The sequence below is a fragment of the Ornithodoros turicata genome, chromosome 6 (genome assembly GCF_037126465.1).
Source record: "Ornithodoros turicata isolate Travis chromosome 6, ASM3712646v1, whole genome shotgun sequence".
In the NCBI taxonomy this organism is placed as follows: Eukaryota; Metazoa; Arthropoda; class Arachnida; order Ixodida; family Argasidae; genus Ornithodoros; species Ornithodoros turicata.
In genome coordinates, this window is record NC_088206.1 from 69,371,648 (window position 1) to 69,391,199 (window position 19,552).

Consider the following 19,552-nt stretch of genomic DNA (forward strand, 5'->3'; position numbering starts at 1 on the left):
GTCCGGTTCCCAGTTTTTATTTTTCATAAAAGCATTTGACGAAAAAGTCAATTTATAAATTATAATGAATTAATTACACAAATTAGCACCCAAAAACACTCTCGTAGGATTTCCGCCAGGACATACAATCTACCTGCAAAATGTGCATGTTTAGATCAAGCAGGCACAAAAACGGGACAACAAAGTATCTTTGTTTTTGTGCCTGCATGCTCGATCTAAACATGCGCAATATCCTACTGATCCAACTACCCCGCTTCAACAATAACAAATAAACCGTGACTATGTGGGGGTGACTCACCCCACTTCAGGACTTTAGTACTACCTGCGAAAACCACATCCACGCTCGTGTATAGTTTTATAATAAAAATTCTGTAACGCTTAAAAAAAAAACGCCCTGTATAGTGGTGTCATACAGATGCTGGTCACGATTATATACCAATGCATCACGTATCATACTCTGAAGAGGCAAGAGCATCTTATTAATTTATGGCAACCGCGGAAGGACATGAGATATTTCTCGATGCGACAATCTGTGAACGTCGTCAGTGCACCGAAATGTCCTGTACCGAAAAGCCATGTTCCGAAATGTCAAAGAGCCCTGATGCTACACTCGTCAATTACATGCTGCTTCGATTATGTCGTGAGATTTTCTGATGCTGATTTGTCAAGTTTTATATATTGCCTCTGTTTGTGTGTCATGCCTTTATCTCATTTATGGGGCATTTTGGCCGCTTAGTCTTGATTTCTTTGTCTGGGATTTCAGAAGGTTTGCTGTTCCAACTGCTTCTCCCCCCCCCCCCCCCCCCCCCCCCTCGGTTCTTAATTACTGTGTTTTCCCAGTCTGCAAGTATATATTGGAGTGTCAAGACCCGACTCCCGACGGGACATTTGCTTACATTTTCCTTGATTGGATGCATATCTGGTGACTGCATGCATCATTGCTGAGGTTCTTGCCAATAATTTCAACACTAAGAGGTCGACAGTTTTTTTGTCTGCGTAGAGAACGGAAACTGCTGTTCCGAGATATTCTTCTCTATTATTATGCGAGCTTTTTTGTAAACGACACGCACAACTCAACGAGCGCTTTCCAGTCCCGTCAAGTCCCGACATTCCTTTTGCCATTATTGTGCGAGCTTCCTTACCTGCAAGATACAATTGAACTGCCCCTGAACATAATACCAGCCGCCGGCTCTAAAGCGAAACGCACCGCCTCGAAAATATTGTCGCCACTAGCGTGCCAGCTCGGAAGACCTCTCATTGGCTGCGCATTATATGTATAAATATTTGGATGTTCATTGGTCTAAAAAACTGGCGTCAGTTTCCTTCGCGCTGATTGGGCGAGAGTCATTTGACTGAGGAGCGAGCATCCGAACGCGCGAACCGCTCAACGGAAGCAGTCGAACGGAGGAGAAAGAACGACGTCGCGTCTGTCCGGCCACGCGTGTTCTCTTGGACTGCAACCGTTGTGCACGCAAACGCTACGGGGTAGTTTGAGGGTTTTGAATGCTTTAGATTTAGATTGTTGTGGCGAACTGCTAATGTGAGAACGGAATGGCACATCCACCTCATCATCGCAACAGCGGGAAGACGAACATGACATGCATGGAATCCCTGCACTTCCAAAGGACGCAGAAATCGCCAGAGAGGAAGTCTGCACTCTTTCCGACGTACTGCAGGTGAACGGTAAGACAAGTTTGATTAGTTTTTTGTGACTGAAGGAAGTAATGCAGGTTTATCACGTTAAGTGTATTACGTACAACATTTACGAGTCACTCGGTATGTTAGCGGCGTTTCATTGTGCAGTGCATTGTCGTAACTTGTACATTTCTGATATGCCGTTAATCAAATTATGTGTGGTTATTCTAGTTGCCCCTCATGCGCGTCGCAGCCGTTCATTTACTGTGATCTAAGAACATTCGTGACAAATGCCTCGGTGTTCAAATACGAAATCAATATAGATTGCCTATCATAGCAGTGATTTTCGTGCAGAGTTACGGATCATCAATATATTTTTTGTTTTGTTTTAGTTCTCCCGCAGCCACCGGCAACAACGACGCACATAGCTCAGCATTGGCTTTTGAACGGCCCTTGGATGTCGAAGCACCTAAAGCTCCAGTGAAGCCTGTTACAAGACGTAAAAAGATATGTACTGTAGCTTTTTCGAGGCAGTTCTCGAGGACAAATAAAGTGGATTTGTCATACACTATCGCTTTTTGATTGTCTGCTTCGGGACAGCATGATCGTTGCTCTACAGCAAGACAGCAAGCGCCGAAGACAAACCAACGGACGAGTCGGGTGGGGGCAGGGGGGACGAGAGGAGAGACGAAAAACCCGAGCAGAGAAGGGGAAGGAGGTTGGGAAAGGAGGTCGGTCTGCGCATGCGCACTGGGCCTGAGCTTTTTTCCCGCGCAGCAGCTCGGGGACGCTGTGAGTGGCTCTTCGAGATCACGTGGTTTGGGCGCCCGCCATTTTCCCTGGACCATTGCGTAAACGGCAGCTTCCGGCGGATGATAATACGTCCCTGAAGCGTGGCTACAGTATGGATGGTCCATTTATGCTCCGGAGAATTCTTGGAAAAGTTCGGGGTTAAGAACTGTTGTACCTTGGCCCTTATACGCATGTTTTGTAGTCTACAATGTAGCCTTTTAAGTTCACTTCGGCCGTGAAGGATCTACTGAAGGGTTGCGGCCACAGCGGTGACGATAATGCATGAAAGGTTGTCGTCTGCTACGAATGTTGTCTGCTAGAGAATGCGAGGACGTTTCCGACGTCGTCTGCTTATTTAGTGACCGTAGTCTGCTAAAGAATGTCTTGAATGCATTCTGTTGGTATTTGACTGAAACGTTAAAATTATAATAATGAAAAGAAAATTCTTATGGTGGTGGTGGTGCTTCTTCATACACCAACCAGGCTTTATGCAATAGATATGCTCTGTTTCGTTTTTCATGAAATTATGTGGCGAGTCTGGTTAGCGCAGAAAGTAGTACTGCAGTAAGAAAGCCGGTAAATATAGGAATAAAGTTAATGAGGCAATGCGTTCGAAATGCACGAAGTGTTTTGAGCAAGCTCAGGATACAATGACATTAAAAAAACGACGCCTAAAAATCCAACCGTGAAAATCCACCTTCCGAAATAAATCGCTGAAAAATCCACGCCCTCAAAATAAACACTGCTAAAATAAATCATAGTTAGGCTTAGGGAGGGAACGTGCCGTATGTTAATGGGGTGATACAACGTTGTTTTCAATGCAACGCACAACTGGAACTTTTTTATGAATATTTCTACCATTATTGATTCTATGTCTTCGAAGAAGACATCGGAAAAATCGACATATCGATGGAAAAATCGACATATTCATAAAAAAAAAAGTGTGTTAAAATTACTTCGGCTCAGTGCGTCTTGATGCGCCCGGCTGTACGCCGAAATCAATCTTTTAAAAGAAAACATAAAAAAATCCACGCTTAAAATTCCACCATTCAAAATCCATTTCTGAATAAACCACTTAAAAATACGATCATGGTTAGGCTTAGCAAGGTAACGTTCCGAATGATAGTTTGTGGGCGACACGATGTTCTTTTCGGCGGAACATACTCATGTTTGTACTGTTATCAAGTACATTTCTTCAAATAACAACTTTGGATTTCTAAATATATCCAGTGTAAAAATGGCGAGGACGATGCTGGGAGCAGAGCAGTGAACGAAGATAACAGGCTTGTCATCACATCTATGGAAGTGGCCCTCAAGTACAACAGTTCGTGTTTTACTTCGAGATTTTCGCATAAAAGTAATTGCCGGGATCGAAAAACGTCGAAGGCTACGCAGAGAATGAGCAAACGCGCATTGTTTAGAAACGAGCTTGCCGCCGGTAGGAAGAAATGTCCCCGGAAGAAATGGTCCCGGAAAAAATGTCCCCTGAGGAACATTCACTTTTGGTCAGGGATCGGAACCGGTATTTTTTTCGGTCCGGTTCGGGTTCGGGTTCAGGCATATTGGTTCGGTTCGGGTTTAGCTCCGCTGAACCGAAATTATCAGCTTGAACCGGTTCATGTATATCGGTTCGGTTCGGGTTCGGCTCAGGGAGAACCCCCCTCCCCCCCGCACATACACAGACAAAAAAAAAATCTGTCAGCGGTCGGGGCATTTACAGGGACTGGAACAGTTACTTTTTTCGGCCTCGGTTTAACCGGTCCACGGGCAGTAATTTTGCTACGTGCAAGCAAGCTTACGCTCACCGTACGCGATTGTAAGAGAAAGGCGTGAGATAACCGTTCAGGTGAGCAAAAAAAAGGTCGGTCAGTATACAATTAATTCACCTCTGAACCGATTCCCGAACCGGTAACCGTATCAATTTTTTTCGGTTCAGTTCCGGTTCGGCTCAGGACAAGCAAAAAAATCGTTCGGGTTCGGTTCGGTTCGGGTTCGTCAGAAAATAACGGTTTTTTCCGGTTTTCGGTTCGGGTTCAGTTTCGGTTCCGATCCCTGCTTTTGGTACGCGTGGACTGGTTGACTTCGGACGCTGATTTTTTACTATGACGGTGGGAATATTTTGATTTTCGGAACACCGAAGCAATCGTTATCGGAATCGTATATCCTGTTCCATTTTCGAACCGAGAATGGAAATTCAATGTTCGAATTCCGAATCGAATTGATATTTCTTCTAAACCGAATAGTACTTGCATAGTCCCGAAGCAGCACACGCAAGGCCGGGACATGGAGGGCATAAGACAGAGTGAGCCCTATATCAGCGCATACATACCGTACATGCAGACTTGTGCCCGTTACTCGAAAAAAGTAATTGATTACCGTTACCGTTACTTGTACGGAAAAAGGAATTGATTACCGTTACCAATTACTCGATTCCAAATCTAATTGAATAATGAGTAGAAAAGTAACGCGTTACTCCAGTCGTTACTCTGCATTCACGCAAATTGTACCCATCTTTGTGTGCCCCAGAAAAGGAAGAAAAAGGCCCAACAGCAGTACCACTGAAATAACAAAAAAAAAACAAAAAAAAAACGCCTAGGACAAGTAGATCTGTACGTCTATTGTATTCATCGCACGGGAAGACGTTGACCCGATTGTGGAAGAACATTGCGTGGAACTTCCCCATGACTCACTAAACTTCCAAAGCTACAGGTACCACTAGAGTCACTAAATAAGCTCCACTAGAGTCACTTATTTAGTGACTCTAAGTACCACCACACAGGTGTAGGAAGAGATTAGGGAGAGAGATCCTGAAACTCCAGAACTTTATTACAATGACCTCCGCTTGCTATAGTACAACGGCCCAACAAAGGCTGGCTGACAGCACGAGGGGATTGACCTGGGGCAGAACACCTGAAGAATAAGTTAATCTCTGCCGGAAAAGTAATCAGTTACTGAGTAATCGATTACTCCGAAAAGTAATTGATTACTCGAAAAATTACTTTGACAGTAAAGTAACTGCATGATTACTCAAAAAATTACTCAAAAATGTAATTGATTACAAGTAACGCAATTACTAGTAACGCGTTACGCACAAGTCTGCGTACATGTTACAACATATGCTCGGCGTGAAAGCGATCATCCTAAGCGCTACTCCACGCGAGCTGGTGCAGAAAAATGTGCGTCTTGCTCTTAATTCCCTCAAATCTGAAAAGAATAGCTGTGTCATCAGGCCTAAAATCTACAGTTGCAAAATCCCGAGGATCTAATTACACACCAGTCAGTGTGACGTCACGCAGGATATACCCCCTAAAAAGAAACAAAATACGAATACCCCAGTCAAGTGATGCACGTCGTATATCAACAAACCGAATATAATATAATAACAATTGATTGCAGTGTATTCTCTACGCGAAATCGGAAGTGAAAGTGGCCCAAGCTTTCCAAGTAAAAACACTTAATAAGGGGTTCGGTATTTTAGTATTTATTTTGAGTCCGAGGACTTCAAGACCGGCAATATCGCAACCGGGGATTTCGCGACAATTCCACACGTACCAAAAGTGGATGTTTCTCAGGGGACATTTTTTCCGGGGACGTTTCTTCCGGGAACATTTTTTCCCGTTCCCCCCGGGTGTAGCACCAGTGTGGCTGGCACCAGTAAGCTGTCTTCCTTGCACTACGCCTTCGGATGGTGTTACGAAGGTCAATTTCGATTTGCCGTGTCTGGAAGCCCCATACATGCACTCCGCCACGGCACCCCCCCCCCCCCTATTACAACTTATTTTACCACTTCCATTACCATTTATTACGGTGTCTACCCATTTCATCGAACGCCGTTTCATCATGCCTGACCAAGGTTAGGTCAGGAGGGCCTTTTACGTATTTCACACGTTGCCGCAAGAAAAAGCGGCGGCCACGGATTCGATGAATCGGCGTTTGATGAAACGTTCACTTTCGATGAAACGGCGTTCGATGAAACGTCACGATTATGGTGTCCGCCCAGTTCATCGAACGCCGTTTTATCGAACGCCATTTCACGAACGCGTGGGGGCTCATTTTTTGATTCCTCACATTAAAATAATGCCGCGTATATTGTACTGAACTGAATATCTTCTCGCGAGAGACTTACCACAGCAGCTGCCATACCGTGCCAGTAAAGTTTTATTATTTTTTTAATGCAGATCTTTCCACAGCGTAGTTAACCTTTGCACGTTGTATTTTAAATTATTGTCCGTACGTTAGAGACCGCTGAGCGGGTATTACATAAGAGGGTGGACATCAGTGTAGCCACGTACAAACAATTAACAAATTGATATCAAATACTCTACATGTATGCGATTATATACTACTTTCCAATACTACTACTACTTTCTTTTTCCAATCCAATCCAATCCAATATACTAGTAGCACGAATCGTGAGATAATGAAAAACGCGTCAAGCAAACGTCAAACTTCGCGCGATGGAATATTACGTATTGAATTAATTATACTGTAACTGAATTACTGAAGTTCAATTACTGAAACGCAATGTTTTATGAGAACGCGTAGAAGTTGTACGCAATGTTTTCGGAAACACGATAAGCCAATCGCCCGATTCCGGGCTGCCGTCACGTTGCTGACTGACTGAGATGACATACGGAATCGGAGGGCGCGTACGATTTCCTAAAACTCCATACTTGTCTCCTATCGGGATCTTTTCTCCAACACCACGCGAATTTGATACTGTGGTCCACAACCAGTTCTGTCGCTTTCATGGACTGACACTTTTGTGGTGCTTCCAAGGGTTTTCCGTGGGCTTTGACATGGTTTTCACTAGAGCGGCGTGGGGATAGATCGCCCTACGTTTACCACACTGAAGCGGCCTATGCGCGGCGCAGCAGGGAGCGGACCGTCGACGCGTTGCGTGCAGCCTACGAGCTCAATGTGTAGCTCACCATACTCGAAGCAAATACCTAAAATATTCGCGTTAACAAAACATATGTGAACCTGCTTCCCTGCCTGCCGGGCCGCCGCCTTTTCGTAAGTGCCATTCTCAATATGTGCGGTGCGGACTACACATTCTCTACTGACGGAGAAATCCCTGAGAGCGAAGTGAGAATATATGTACGTGGGTTCGACTCATTGTCAATTTAAGTGCAGACCAGCAAGCATGACCGAGTGGGTAAAATCACTTGATCGTTGGTGTGGTAGCCAAGGTTCCTCTTGAAGTCACCTCAGGGCGCACACTAACCCATTGTCCCCTACTGCTTCCTGCTGTCTTCCCCGTCTCTCCACGTCTGTTCATCATAGCCACAGTTACTTGGCGGCGCTAACACGGGATAAAAAACAATGAAGGACGATTAATGGAATTAATGCGGAGGAAATGCGTTAGCATTCAGCTGGACCCACCCACTACCGTATCCACCCCCTAACTATCACTAGCTGTTACTCTAATTACACAGCCACAACAGCGGCGCATTTTGAAACGATGCTTTCGCTCTTTCCCCGTTTCATTCGCCCACTTTCGGCGCCGAGCATTGCTGAGCATCCGCTGCCTGACTGCTTGCGTTGTTCCTCGGTTTCGGCAGCTCGTCGCCTTCACTCAGAGTCCGTCTTCTTTTGGCGCCTATACTTGGCCCGGCACTCGTACTGGGTTCACTCCACTGTGTACCTGAATTCGGCCCGTACGCGCCTTCCACACCCGCATGTAAGTAAATTTATGTCAATAGTTTGCAGATACCATCTTGAAGAAGGAAAAAAAAACACAGAAAGAATCCGAATTCACCATAAAAATGTTTGCCATATTTAGTTCGATGCTTCTGCCATACCACAGAAGCACCGAAAATTTCACTCCCACCTTCTATACCTGATAAGGCTGGATTTCATTATATATCCACCAAAACCCTGTCGTAATGAACTTCTTGTATTATGGCACAGTGTAACAAATGCAGAACTTTCAGTTCAAATAAGCTCAGTGGTTATTCACAGACCACAGAATTATTTGGACACTGTCGAAATCTCATTTTGTCTAAGCTTGTGTCATGTCATGTAGCATTGCAGATTGGTCCACAACTCTCGTCTGCGTGATCAATGCTGATTGAATACAAACATAAAAATACGATAATACGCTACATGTATAAACTAATATAGGTTGTCCAAATGCATTACCGTGCTAGCACACATCGCTCACGGACACGAAAAATGACATTAAGTTCTTAATGCAGTGAGTATTATATGTTTTAATGTCATTTATCGTGATGCCACGTTCTGCTTAAGGGGTTTGCCGTAACCCATTTGCCAACGGAATGCCCATTATTCTCGGTTCTCCACTTTGTACTGTACAGCACAAGGTTTTGGACAGTACTGTACGACACAAGTTTTGCGAATTTTAGCGGAGGCATATCTTTCATGGAAGCAGCTGTGCCATTGCATTTGAGTTCTTAAGAATTTCCACTGGCAAAACAAAAAGGCGCATGACAATGCTATTTGCAGACCCAGTTGTTTTGCGAGCTGACAATCCATGCTGGAAGCACCTGGTATGAGAATATATTAAAGGGGCACTAAAATTCAAAAACAACTTGCTCTCAAATGAAAGTCTGCGTCTAAATTAGTATAATTCAAACAAAAATCAGTTCAGAGAATGCTACCGTTTCGAAGAAAAACGCAATGAAAACAGCGCCATCTGTGGTGTCAACGAATGGGATCCCCACGAGGCAAAGATTGGTGGCATCCAATCAGACAGCAGGAACGCACGCGTACCTATCGTGGGCTTGTGGATTTGGAACGAGTGTGATTGTAGTGTTCCGTATATGCGCGGCATGATGAGCTCTGCTGAATTTTTCTATGCCGATTCACTGAATTCACTGCCCACAACAGTTCTCGTGAATGTTCCACTGATAACATTTATCTTCACGTCCTTCGGACAGCGATGCCAGTCCTCCTCACAACACGCACTGTGTTTTTCACCGGGACTGCACGTGCAGCACGGAATAAAAACACAGATGCACGAGCTGAAGTGTCCTTCACAGCTTAGTGCCGAAGCAAGGAAGAGTTTTTCGGTATAATTTTGGTTGTAGCTTCGTAACGGAATCAAAGTTTTGAATTATGATAACAAGTACGAAATTAACGTAGCGTGTAACGTAATTTGTAGTAAACTTGCTTTTGCATTTTAGTGCCCCTTTAAACAGGTCCACATGAAAGTAAACATAATATGTACTATAAAATTTAATATTAATTGCACTTTCAACCTGTAAACTAAGTTTCATTCTTTACAAATTGTACCTGATCTGACCTGTAGTGATCACAATGAGTGGCCACATCATCGTCACGGCATTTAATGTAGCAGGAACTGCGCAAATATAATGCCACTCGAGACTCAAACAATAGTAGACAATTATGTCTTCTTTTGTGCCTACGTGGCACAGGTATGAATACAGTATCACTGACTAGAACGAAAATACACCAAGAAACTGCCAACGCAGCACCGTAAAACTGGCAGTGACCAACTTTCTTCTATTCTCTACATGACTTCTTTGTCCAGGAGATGCAAAGCCTGCAACCTCCCACTGCATCACGGACAACTGAAACCAGAATGTGTCGTGATCGGTACTCCCATGGGAGGATAATGAAATAATAACAGTGATCAATCTATTAATCACGTAGCAGCATTTCCCCTCAATCAATATGTTACCTCTAAGGAATCCATGAAACATAAATGTTCCATCCACTATGTGGTGCCTAAATGTTTCAAAGAATCACAACTGAAACGTCTGCTCTACTTTGTCGGCTATCATTTCGGCTATGGCTAATGACGAGGTAGCCGCCGGCGAAGGAGCATTGCGGACGTGCAGTGTTCTCTGCCCCAATTCCCCTGCGCCGCTGTCGAAGACGAAGTCGTCTACGAGGTTGCCGTCACGATCCAGGGCTTGCGCTCGTACACCTGACGGACCTCTGTAATGAAGTGAAATGTGCGTGTTAGCAAAGAATGTTCAAACTTTACTTTTATGTTATTTCTCAAATGAAGCCAATGATAAAGTATTAGTGTCTCGACGTATTTGTTTGGAACTACAATCTTATGGGTATTGGCACAACCTGTTACTAACAAGCTCTACAAAGTCTGTTCCAGTGAAACAGCCATTTCTGCTCCGTCACAGCTAAAAGTATGAAAAAAGGCCTTCATGAATTTGAATGACAGGAGTAGATCACTATGGCCCCTTAAGACATGTTATAGGATGCACAGTGCTGCATGAGAGAATAGAATGCAAAATGGGAGGCTGCTGAAGCACACTAAGTATACCCTGAGACAACATGAGAGCTACAGTCATGAAGCAGTATGTCCGTCAGCAGAGAACGACGTCCATGCACTGAGGGTGTGGCACCACAAGGAGATAAACTCTTTCCAGTTCCACATCAACTATCAGAAAGTGTTGAGCTTAATATATTTTTACACACTTCTAGTAACCCACATTTTAAAGTATGTCTGATGTGTATATACAGTATATCGATACTTGTGCAAGCTATCATGTTTTTGTGACTTATCCCTGGTGGAAATGGTCTGCAATCCAGTTGCAGTTTTGTGACTGTTATGTGACCAATACTATACGATAGACAATCTACATGTTTATTTGTAAGATAATACTGAGGGTCCGAAGTTGGGGAAGTCGGTACATGACAAGTTCACACCGCCGCAGCCAGAAACACAGACAAAAGGCACACACAAAACAGGACGAACTGCAACTCACGACTACTTTACTGTTGAACACACATACACTCTTAAATACCAGAGCAGGCACCTGTTGCCCTATGTATCTGACCTATTTTTTTAGATAACAAAATTCCTCCTGTATGAGGGCGATAGAGGGAGCGCTGACACATTTTTCTCCTTTTTCCTCAATCAAGAATGCTTCGTATATCTCTCGATCCTGCTGTGATCGGAGATTAATTTCTATTGAAGTTTTATCAAAGGCAGGCGAGCATCCACATCTATCGCAGTGGAATGCGTGTGTATTGTGTGTGCCTTTTGTCTGTGTTTCTGGCTGCGGCGGTGTGAACTTGTAAGATAATAACTTCACCTCTTTTCTGTTGAGAAACTTGATTTCACAGTGGCGTTTGAATCTTACTGCTGGTGCTTTTTCTGCAACTACCTTTCGTTAGTCAGAGATGCAAGTCGGTGTCGTGAGGTCTTAAGCGTTGCATTTGTCCTTCCGTGTTTCGTTGCCTCATCTGCTCCTACATTACTGCTTACTGTGTATTCATGTGCGCATCTGCATGGAATATTCTAATGGAAGGAAAGGCAAGAAAATTGCCCAGGAAATTCCAAAGCCCCTCCGGTTGAATATTCAAAAAGTGCGGGAATATGAGGAATTTCGTCCTGCGCACGTAGCAGACGACACTACCTGCTGGAACATCTGTGTCTGCTGTCTGCTACGGAATATCTTGTGCCTGAGCTGCGCGATACTCCTCATGGTTACAAGAGGTTGAAAAGACATGACATTGACAGCAGGAAGGTATGACTTCTTGCGCATCTTCCACCGGAGTATTCTTGGGAATGTCGCGCGCGTAAATAATACCCCTGTCACACGGGCAGTCTTCAACGATCATTGAAACCAATGACCATTGAAAATGCGTGTAATAACACCAAGCGCGTGACGTGTCAACTTCCCAAAGAGTATTGGATTCAATGTCCCCCAACAGGTTGACACGTTACATGCAAGGTGGCGCTACACGCATTTTCAATGACGATTGGTTTCAATGATCATCGAAGACTACCCGTGTGACAGGGGTATTACTCAGTTAGCATAAAGGCCAACCTCCACGGAGCGAATCCGCAGCGAAAAAGTAGCAAGCATCGCAAGGCGTCAAAACTGTGAGTGTTCTGCGGCAATCTGGCCATGCCAGATATTTTCACAGCGTCCGCGGAATCCGGAAGGGTCAACTGCAGATGAACACGGGTCCGGCCAATCAGAGCGCACTTCTGCTACGATTTGATGCACCACCTACATTTCGTCTGCTCTCCTCAGTCGTCGTCGTCTGCTAGCTGCCTAGCCTACTGCCCCGCTAGAACGCCAGGCATTTTCTGCCGAGAAACACCTTTTCCTTTAGCGGTATTGAACGTGCTTTTCGGCACAATACTGGATACCGTTTTTTAGACAGATGTCAGGCTCAGTTATAGAGTTTTGGAATTACTGATTTCACTAAGCTCTCACTTTGTGCTCTAACAACAGTGACATTGGAGCAGGATTCTCTGGCTGTAACCTGTAACTGTAACCTATAACACAGGCGTATTACCTTGTGACATCTTCAAACTTGAGCTTAGGAATGTATCTTTGGAGCTGTTTAACCTGTGCACGGATAAAGATGCCTTTGTAGTATTCCTTGATGCCGTAGCCCAAATGCTTCATGGCTAGTTTTCTCAGCCCCCTATAAGAACGAGTGATAGCATGTGACAAATTATGTGGCACAGCAAACTTACAGCCAGACATACCCCTGTTACACTAGCGCTCTCAACCACAGTTGATTTGAAAAATAGAAGCAGTAGTAAAAGGTAGAGTTGCGTAGAAAATCCTTCCAACACACAATAACGCACATCCTTGGGGCATTACACACCTCTGGAAAGTATCTAAAGCGTTATCATGTTTTGACGACGTAATACTTGAAATTGTTACATGTTCTGGAGTTCCACTATTTGCTCGTCAGGCAACACTGCAAGTGATGCTCTTAACTAAGCTCAACGCTTCAATGCTCAGCGATTTCGCTCCTCAGTTCACTCGTCCGTGGTTAAGTCAGTCAATTGTGATTGACTCAACCGCGGTTGAGAAAGCTAGTGTAACTAGGGTATAAGCGTTCAAAATTGTGAAGAGAGCTGATTATAAAGGGATAGCCTGTCTGATTAGTTGACATTGGAATCTAGGGCATCATAAGATGTGTTCCAGTCAACAATACAGCCAACACTAGATTTGGGCTTGCTATAATTGGGGTTCCGACTTTTCGGAGTTTTCATTTGGCAAAAATTGGGAGGTGCCCACCAAGTCCTCAATTTCTGGAAAATTTTAAGTCTTTCGAATGTTCTCTGAAAGGTAAGTCCAAAAAAGTAAAAAATCTTCCAGCAATGGAAACATCAAGTTTCGACGAGCACCCCGATCATTGCCAAGTGAAAACACCGAAAAGTTGGGAACCTAGCTATAGCCAAACAATTTCACAAGTAGGAAATACGATTGCATAAAAATACATCCTATCAAAATAGGTTTCACAGGAGATAATATCTTTATGGCATGTTTAAAGGGAGACTCTACACCAAAAACATGTTGAAGTAACAGTACGACATCAATCCATATCGTATGAGGTTTCACTGGACAGAACTTCTCATCTCAAGGTGGCACAGATAATTAGAAAACGAATATATTTTCCTCTGATTGATTCAGCACTCCTCCACGGAAGAACGGCCCGGCAACACTGGGCTTCACCTCACCGGTATTCTTCACGTGCGCCTTTCTGTAGGTTCTGTTCTACCAGTGGAGCACTTTACAACGAGACTCATAATCAATGTCGCACGAGGAAGTTACCAAGTGCGTGTCCGAAACCAAGCAAACAGACGACGCCCCGCATGAGACTACCTGTGACATCACACAGGATCCAGGAGCTGGAGAGTGGGGCCAACGCCACCTAGATACAGAAGGCCTGCTTATTGCCTACTCTCCCTCCTTCGCTATGTGGAGATATATAGTCAGAATTCGTCTGCTACTGCAATTTGCCGTTCTGCGAATTCAAGAACCCGCAAGTGATTGCAGCTTACTTGGAACCTGCAGACCCGAATATTTAGACAAAAAGTGCAACACGCTTTCCAGAAAATCAGTTTTGAAAACGACTGGGGCCATTTTGCGCTTTATCTTTAAGTTTTCACATTTAGTACGCGGGGACGTTCAATCACCAGTAGCAGACGACAGTGCTTCGTCTTCGTGGCCACGATCGGTGGAAACACTTTCGTGATTGGCTGCCGCCGTTGAAAACACAATCCTGATTGGCTGACTATTAGCTGTTACGTCACGTCGACCAGTAAGCGGGCTTCCTTTATCTAGGTGGTGTCGGTGGAGCCTCCTGGAGTTTTGGTTTCGATATACACTTTCCAGCTCTTATGGTAACTAAGGAGTCTGCAACCGCCAAACCAACTTTGTTTCTCACTTCTGAAAAATGTACCAAACTAATTTACACAGTCACTACAACAATTCTGAACCATCCCTGAGTCTCCCTTTAAGCCAAATCTCCAGCTAAACAAACGTCCTCCAGTATGTACAGCCGCACCTTTTTTTCTACGATGCTACAAAGCAATTCCTAACCTGTATTTGATGGCTTCAAAGAGCTCTGGCAAATTAATGTCTGTATAACGATAACCCTCCCGTCTGAAGGCGAGGACTGCGTTTGGACCTAAGATCACCCGCCCGTCCATTCTCGGAGTGTAGTGGACGCCGAGGAACGGAAACCTGGGATCCGGAACCTGGATAAAGTAATGGAACGAGAAAAGATGTGATACAGCGAGGTTGCATCCCCCCCATCCGTGTGCTTTGGCAAGAATATCTTACCGGGTAGATGTTTCCATTTACGAGGTTGCTCTTCTCGGGCTTGAGGAGCAAGTATTCGCCGCGGAACGGCAGAATTCGAGGTTCAGGATCACATCCGGACATCTGGGCGAGCTTGTCCGAGTATAGTCCGGCACACGTCACGAGGTAGCGACATCGAACTGCCTACGGATTTATGATTTATGTGACTCGTATCCAAACTATAGTATCTGGAATACTACGACGGGCAGGCTGCTTTTGACTTGATCGGACAAGATCACAAGGTTCCAGAAGCAGGATTGAAGTATATAAAGGAGAATATATTGTTTATTTATATATATTCTTTCTTTATATAATATATAAAAGGAAAGGGATTGAAATATAAATAGCAAACATTTGAGGGTGATTCAAGTGAAGATCACGAATGTGTGAATAAGCAGGTCTGGCCACACTGCCCCAAAGCAAGCAACCACTAGAGATGATGCATAATGAGATGGTCGTTTTTTCGAAAGTGTGCATGAAAAAGAAATGTTCTATCATGTTTCTCACCGTGGCAGGTACACCATTGGCGTAAGCTCGTTAGTCACTAACATTGAGGGTGATAATCACGAAAAATATACACACATAGTTCCATTTGCCCTTTTTCATTTTAATAACCCTTGTGTTTGCATCTTGTACTTAAAGACGTTGCACGGGATTGCATTTATATTGATACTCAAACGGCAAAATTTAGTATTTATTTGCTTAAATATTCTACAAATAAATGAGCTACACCATGCATTGTCAGTTGCTTACCTCACGATCGCTTGCAACATGCACTGGATGTGTGAGGCCTGCTTCTTTAGCAGATCGCTGGCTTTCCGCTACGATAGACAGCTTTCTGACGGGAAAGTTGAGGACGACATCTCCTCCCAGTTCCTGAAAATCTTTTCCGTAACTGCGTGCTACTAGGCCCCAGTCGACGATGCCTGTATGTGGAGACCACAGTGCTTCAATGCCCTGCAGGAAACAGAAAACTCTTTACAGGTTATCATGTCAGTCGGGTATCATGGTTATTGCTTCACGCTTTAAGTGATGCAAACAGAGATATCAACAACGTTGAAATTTGATTTAAAAAGTGACGATTCATGTTTGTTGTGACCACGACCTACTAGATCATAACGACCATGTCATACTCAACCCTTCCCAGCACCGCATTTGGAAGCTAGTGGTGGCGCTACTCATCGGCCCGGTTATTGCTTCCTCAACTTCTACAATACTTTTTACTTCAGCTTACCTTAGTATTTTTGTACAAGCTGTCGATATCCCACAGGAGATGCTTCTTTCTAAAGTTAATTCATCATAATTCTGGGCGTTTTCATGCTGTCGTCTGCTACAGTAGTCTTACATCTGCTTCTGCGCGTTCAAAATTCAAATTTCCATTGTCCAGTCACGATGTAGATCTCGTGGGCCAATGAGTAGTGCCCCCTAGCGGATCGTGCAGACGGGCTCCTCAAAGGGGTTGCCAATTATGACATGGTCGTTATATAATCAAGTAAGTCGTGGTTGTGACAAGTTATGATCATGACTGTGACATGGTGGCCAGTGCGTGGGTTCATTTTTGTCCATCAGAGGTGCTTTAAGAAGGCGACGACGCACGTCAGCAAATTGTACCATGCCACTAAGTTGATATAGTGTCATAGGCCATGTTCAAGCCCACAACCATGGAATCATGTTTCTACTAGTAAAATCTTGAACCTGTTCCTGTGCTGCATATTTACTATGAATCTACACCAACTACCATGCACTCATTCCATCATGGAATCACTAGGCAGCAATGTTATCAACTGATCGTCTGAAGCTGGTCATGTGAGATCAACCGTAATGCCCGACAGATATGAAGCCTCGCTAATGGCTTTCTTCCATTATATTTAATTTTTTTCTTAAAACTGAGATGGCAACAACGATTTACTGGTCAAGCTTTTACGTGCTGCTTTCCAGTCCACTTTCTAATCCAGTACACTGTGATGCTACTTTCATTACCTTTAAGTACTGCACACCATTATTTTTTTTTATTATCAGTCATTGAAAGGACAGACAAAGAGTGAAAGGGCAGACATACGGTGCAGTTGGGTTCCACTTGTCTGATCTCTTCGGCGTCTACACGTTTGAGGTCCTTAACATTGTTCTTGATGCCGCGTTCCTGGAGGACATCCAGACGAGGTATTTCATCTGGCGTAACCGCAACGATCAGCTGGAAGACGTGAGACGTTCCCACATGTTTATCTGCAGTCATACAACATTTGGCCACAACGAGAACTCTCCACAGAAACTCCATGCAAAAGAGGGCCACAGTGTTGACTAGAGATGCGAAGCCCCGGAAAAGAAACCCGAAAATTTTGGGGGAAAAACAGTTTTTTTGTTTTTTTTTCCTCGTCTCCGGAAAAATAGCCCAAAATTTCCAGGCGACAAAATTCAAAAATGTTAATTTTCGTGCCTTTGATGCTTTTCAACCCATCAACAGTGCCTTAGGTGCCTCTAATCTGCCAACAACCACCAACTTAGTGCTCCATCTGGCCACTCCAAGCGATCACCATCGCGTTGACATAATGTCGGAGTTCTGGTCGGAGTGGACGGGTTGTTCGAATTGCCTATCGCTGAGTAGACAGGAGTCTCATGGGATGCTCTGCTCTGCATTTATGCCTAGAGGATGAACACTACTAAAGCTTCTAGCTCATTGTATGCTGTGGTTTGGCCGGCAATGCTTCGACTCAGCAGTAACCACATTTTTTTTTCCTTTTTTTCCAATTTTTTGGAAAAAAAAAACTGAAAGAACCGTTTTTTTTCGAGCGATTCAAAATTTACGTAAATTTTGCATCTCTAATGTTGACTGAAGCAAGATAACAAAAAGCATAACAAAGCAAAATTTCCGGAAATTTTGCATCTCTAGTGTTGACTGAAGCAAGATGATAAGGGTTCAAATAACCCATGATGAAACAAGCTTGAGCATGGGCTACCACAAACATACACAACGAATAAGGACATCTGATGCAATGTGAAAGGATGCAGTGCTGGTGTCGTACCTTTCCACACTTCTTGTACGGGATGTTGTGGTCGTCAAAGTACTTGTACGAGAGTTCAAGACCACGCACACATAACCGGGCTTTGAGGGACCCGGGAACGTAGTATATGCCCGCATGGATGACACCACTGTTGTGTCCGCTTTGGTGGGCGGCTGAAATGAGGAAAGGTGGTTGGATGGTCCATGAACATGTACGTCAAGGTGTCACACAGATGTAGCGAGTGAATATTGAGTGTAGCGTGTGCAGATCCTCGTGTTTTAGGGTTGGACCCACTAAAAGAAACTGTTTTTACCCTCCAGAAAAAAACCTAAAACTTTTCGGGTTCCTTTTCTATTCATTTTTTTCAAGCTGAAAATGTGCTCTTTGACGTGAGACTCCTAGATTTCACCCTGTTCTACCTCATCCAACAGAAACACAAAGGTGTAAGTAGGCATAGTTGAGGCTTCCATGAGGCAATACTAAAGTCAATGCTACAGTTCATGACATTAAATGATGAAACAGTTTATAAACGCCGGCGTTGCGCTCTCTTCGAGACCCTGTATCACTTCCGACCATGTAAACAAGGTATCTACCTCCATAATATAAAAGCAAAAGTGAGGGAGAAAAGCTGTAGTTTCACTTCCACACATATAGTACAGCTCGAATCATAGTTAACTTGAACGACATTCCGGGCTGCAGACCTGCTTAGTGCTCAGTAGAAATAAATGGCAGATTGTATTTTTTTTTTCTTTCACAGTTATTTATTTTTGTATTTATATTTATTTATGTGTATTTATACTTATATTTTTTACAGCTATTTATAGTTAGAGGGGACCCTCTTTTTTTTCTCTCTCTCGCAAGCTACTTCCGAGTGGAGAGTTCGGGTAGCGAAAAAGAATAAAAAAACATGTGCTCACCAAGGACATGTTCTTTTTCAACTATTGCAAACTTGAGTTTGGGATGTCTTTTTATAAGTTCTCGAGCAGTAGCAGTTCCAACGATGCCTCCTCCTACGATGACAATGTCATATTCTTTCTCTGTGTAATCACTGCGAAGAGGAAGGGAAATTACACGTAGATTAGACACACCCTTGTTCTTTCACGGAACTGATGAGCCGCCACTGGCAAATATATATATTTTTTTCCACGTTGATTCTAATCAAACTAATGCTACTTGCTGCCTCACAGGTGGTATTTTCTGTCGTCTAAGCAGCGTATGCAATCCGGTCAAGGTCAGAAGAAACAAACTTATCTTTCGAATGAGATTACGATATCTCACGCATACATCGGTGGAAGCCGTGCCAAGTTGTACAGTAAGGTCACTTTTTGAGAAATCTGGCAACTACAACAGAACAACCTCTTCTTCTCACCTATTTAGTGCGTATGTGCGCCGTGAAACTTCATTGGACAGTAAGTAAATCGATGACTTTTGACTAGAACGCGAAACATAGTTCGACAACTTCGAAACACAAAGGGGAGACCGAAACCACATGCGCGCTGCCATCTCCAAAACAACGACCACGGCGCCCTCTTCACCACGTGATAGACGCTCAAACCC

At 43.9% G+C, this 19,552-nt stretch overlaps 1 protein-coding gene and 1 long non-coding RNA gene across 2 annotated transcripts; one reads left to right on the plus strand and one right to left on the minus strand.

The window, feature by feature from the left end:
- The first annotated feature begins 1,639 nt into the window (after positions 1 to 1,639).
- LOC135398285 (uncharacterized) lies at positions 1,640 to 2,203 on the plus strand. The gene is made up of 2 exons (XR_010424062.1): positions 1,640 to 1,683; positions 2,028 to 2,203. It is a non-coding gene; the product is annotated as an uncharacterized LOC135398285 (long non-coding RNA).
- A 6,107-nt stretch (positions 2,204 to 8,310) lies between these two features.
- Positions 8,311 to 19,515, minus strand: LOC135397220 (L-2-hydroxyglutarate dehydrogenase, mitochondrial-like). The gene is made up of 9 exons (XM_064628653.1): positions 19,365 to 19,515; positions 18,913 to 19,043; positions 18,017 to 18,168; positions 17,056 to 17,187; positions 15,750 to 15,953; positions 14,979 to 15,140; positions 14,736 to 14,893; positions 12,691 to 12,822; positions 8,311 to 10,353 (listed from the first exon to the last, which is right to left on the minus strand). The coding sequence occupies exons 1-9, from the start codon at positions 19,496 to 19,498 to the stop codon at positions 10,158 to 10,160; spliced, it is 1,401 nt and encodes a 466-aa protein (XP_064484723.1). The 5' UTR covers positions 19,499 to 19,515; the 3' UTR covers positions 8,311 to 10,157.
- Positions 19,516 to 19,552: the final 37 nt, after the last annotated feature.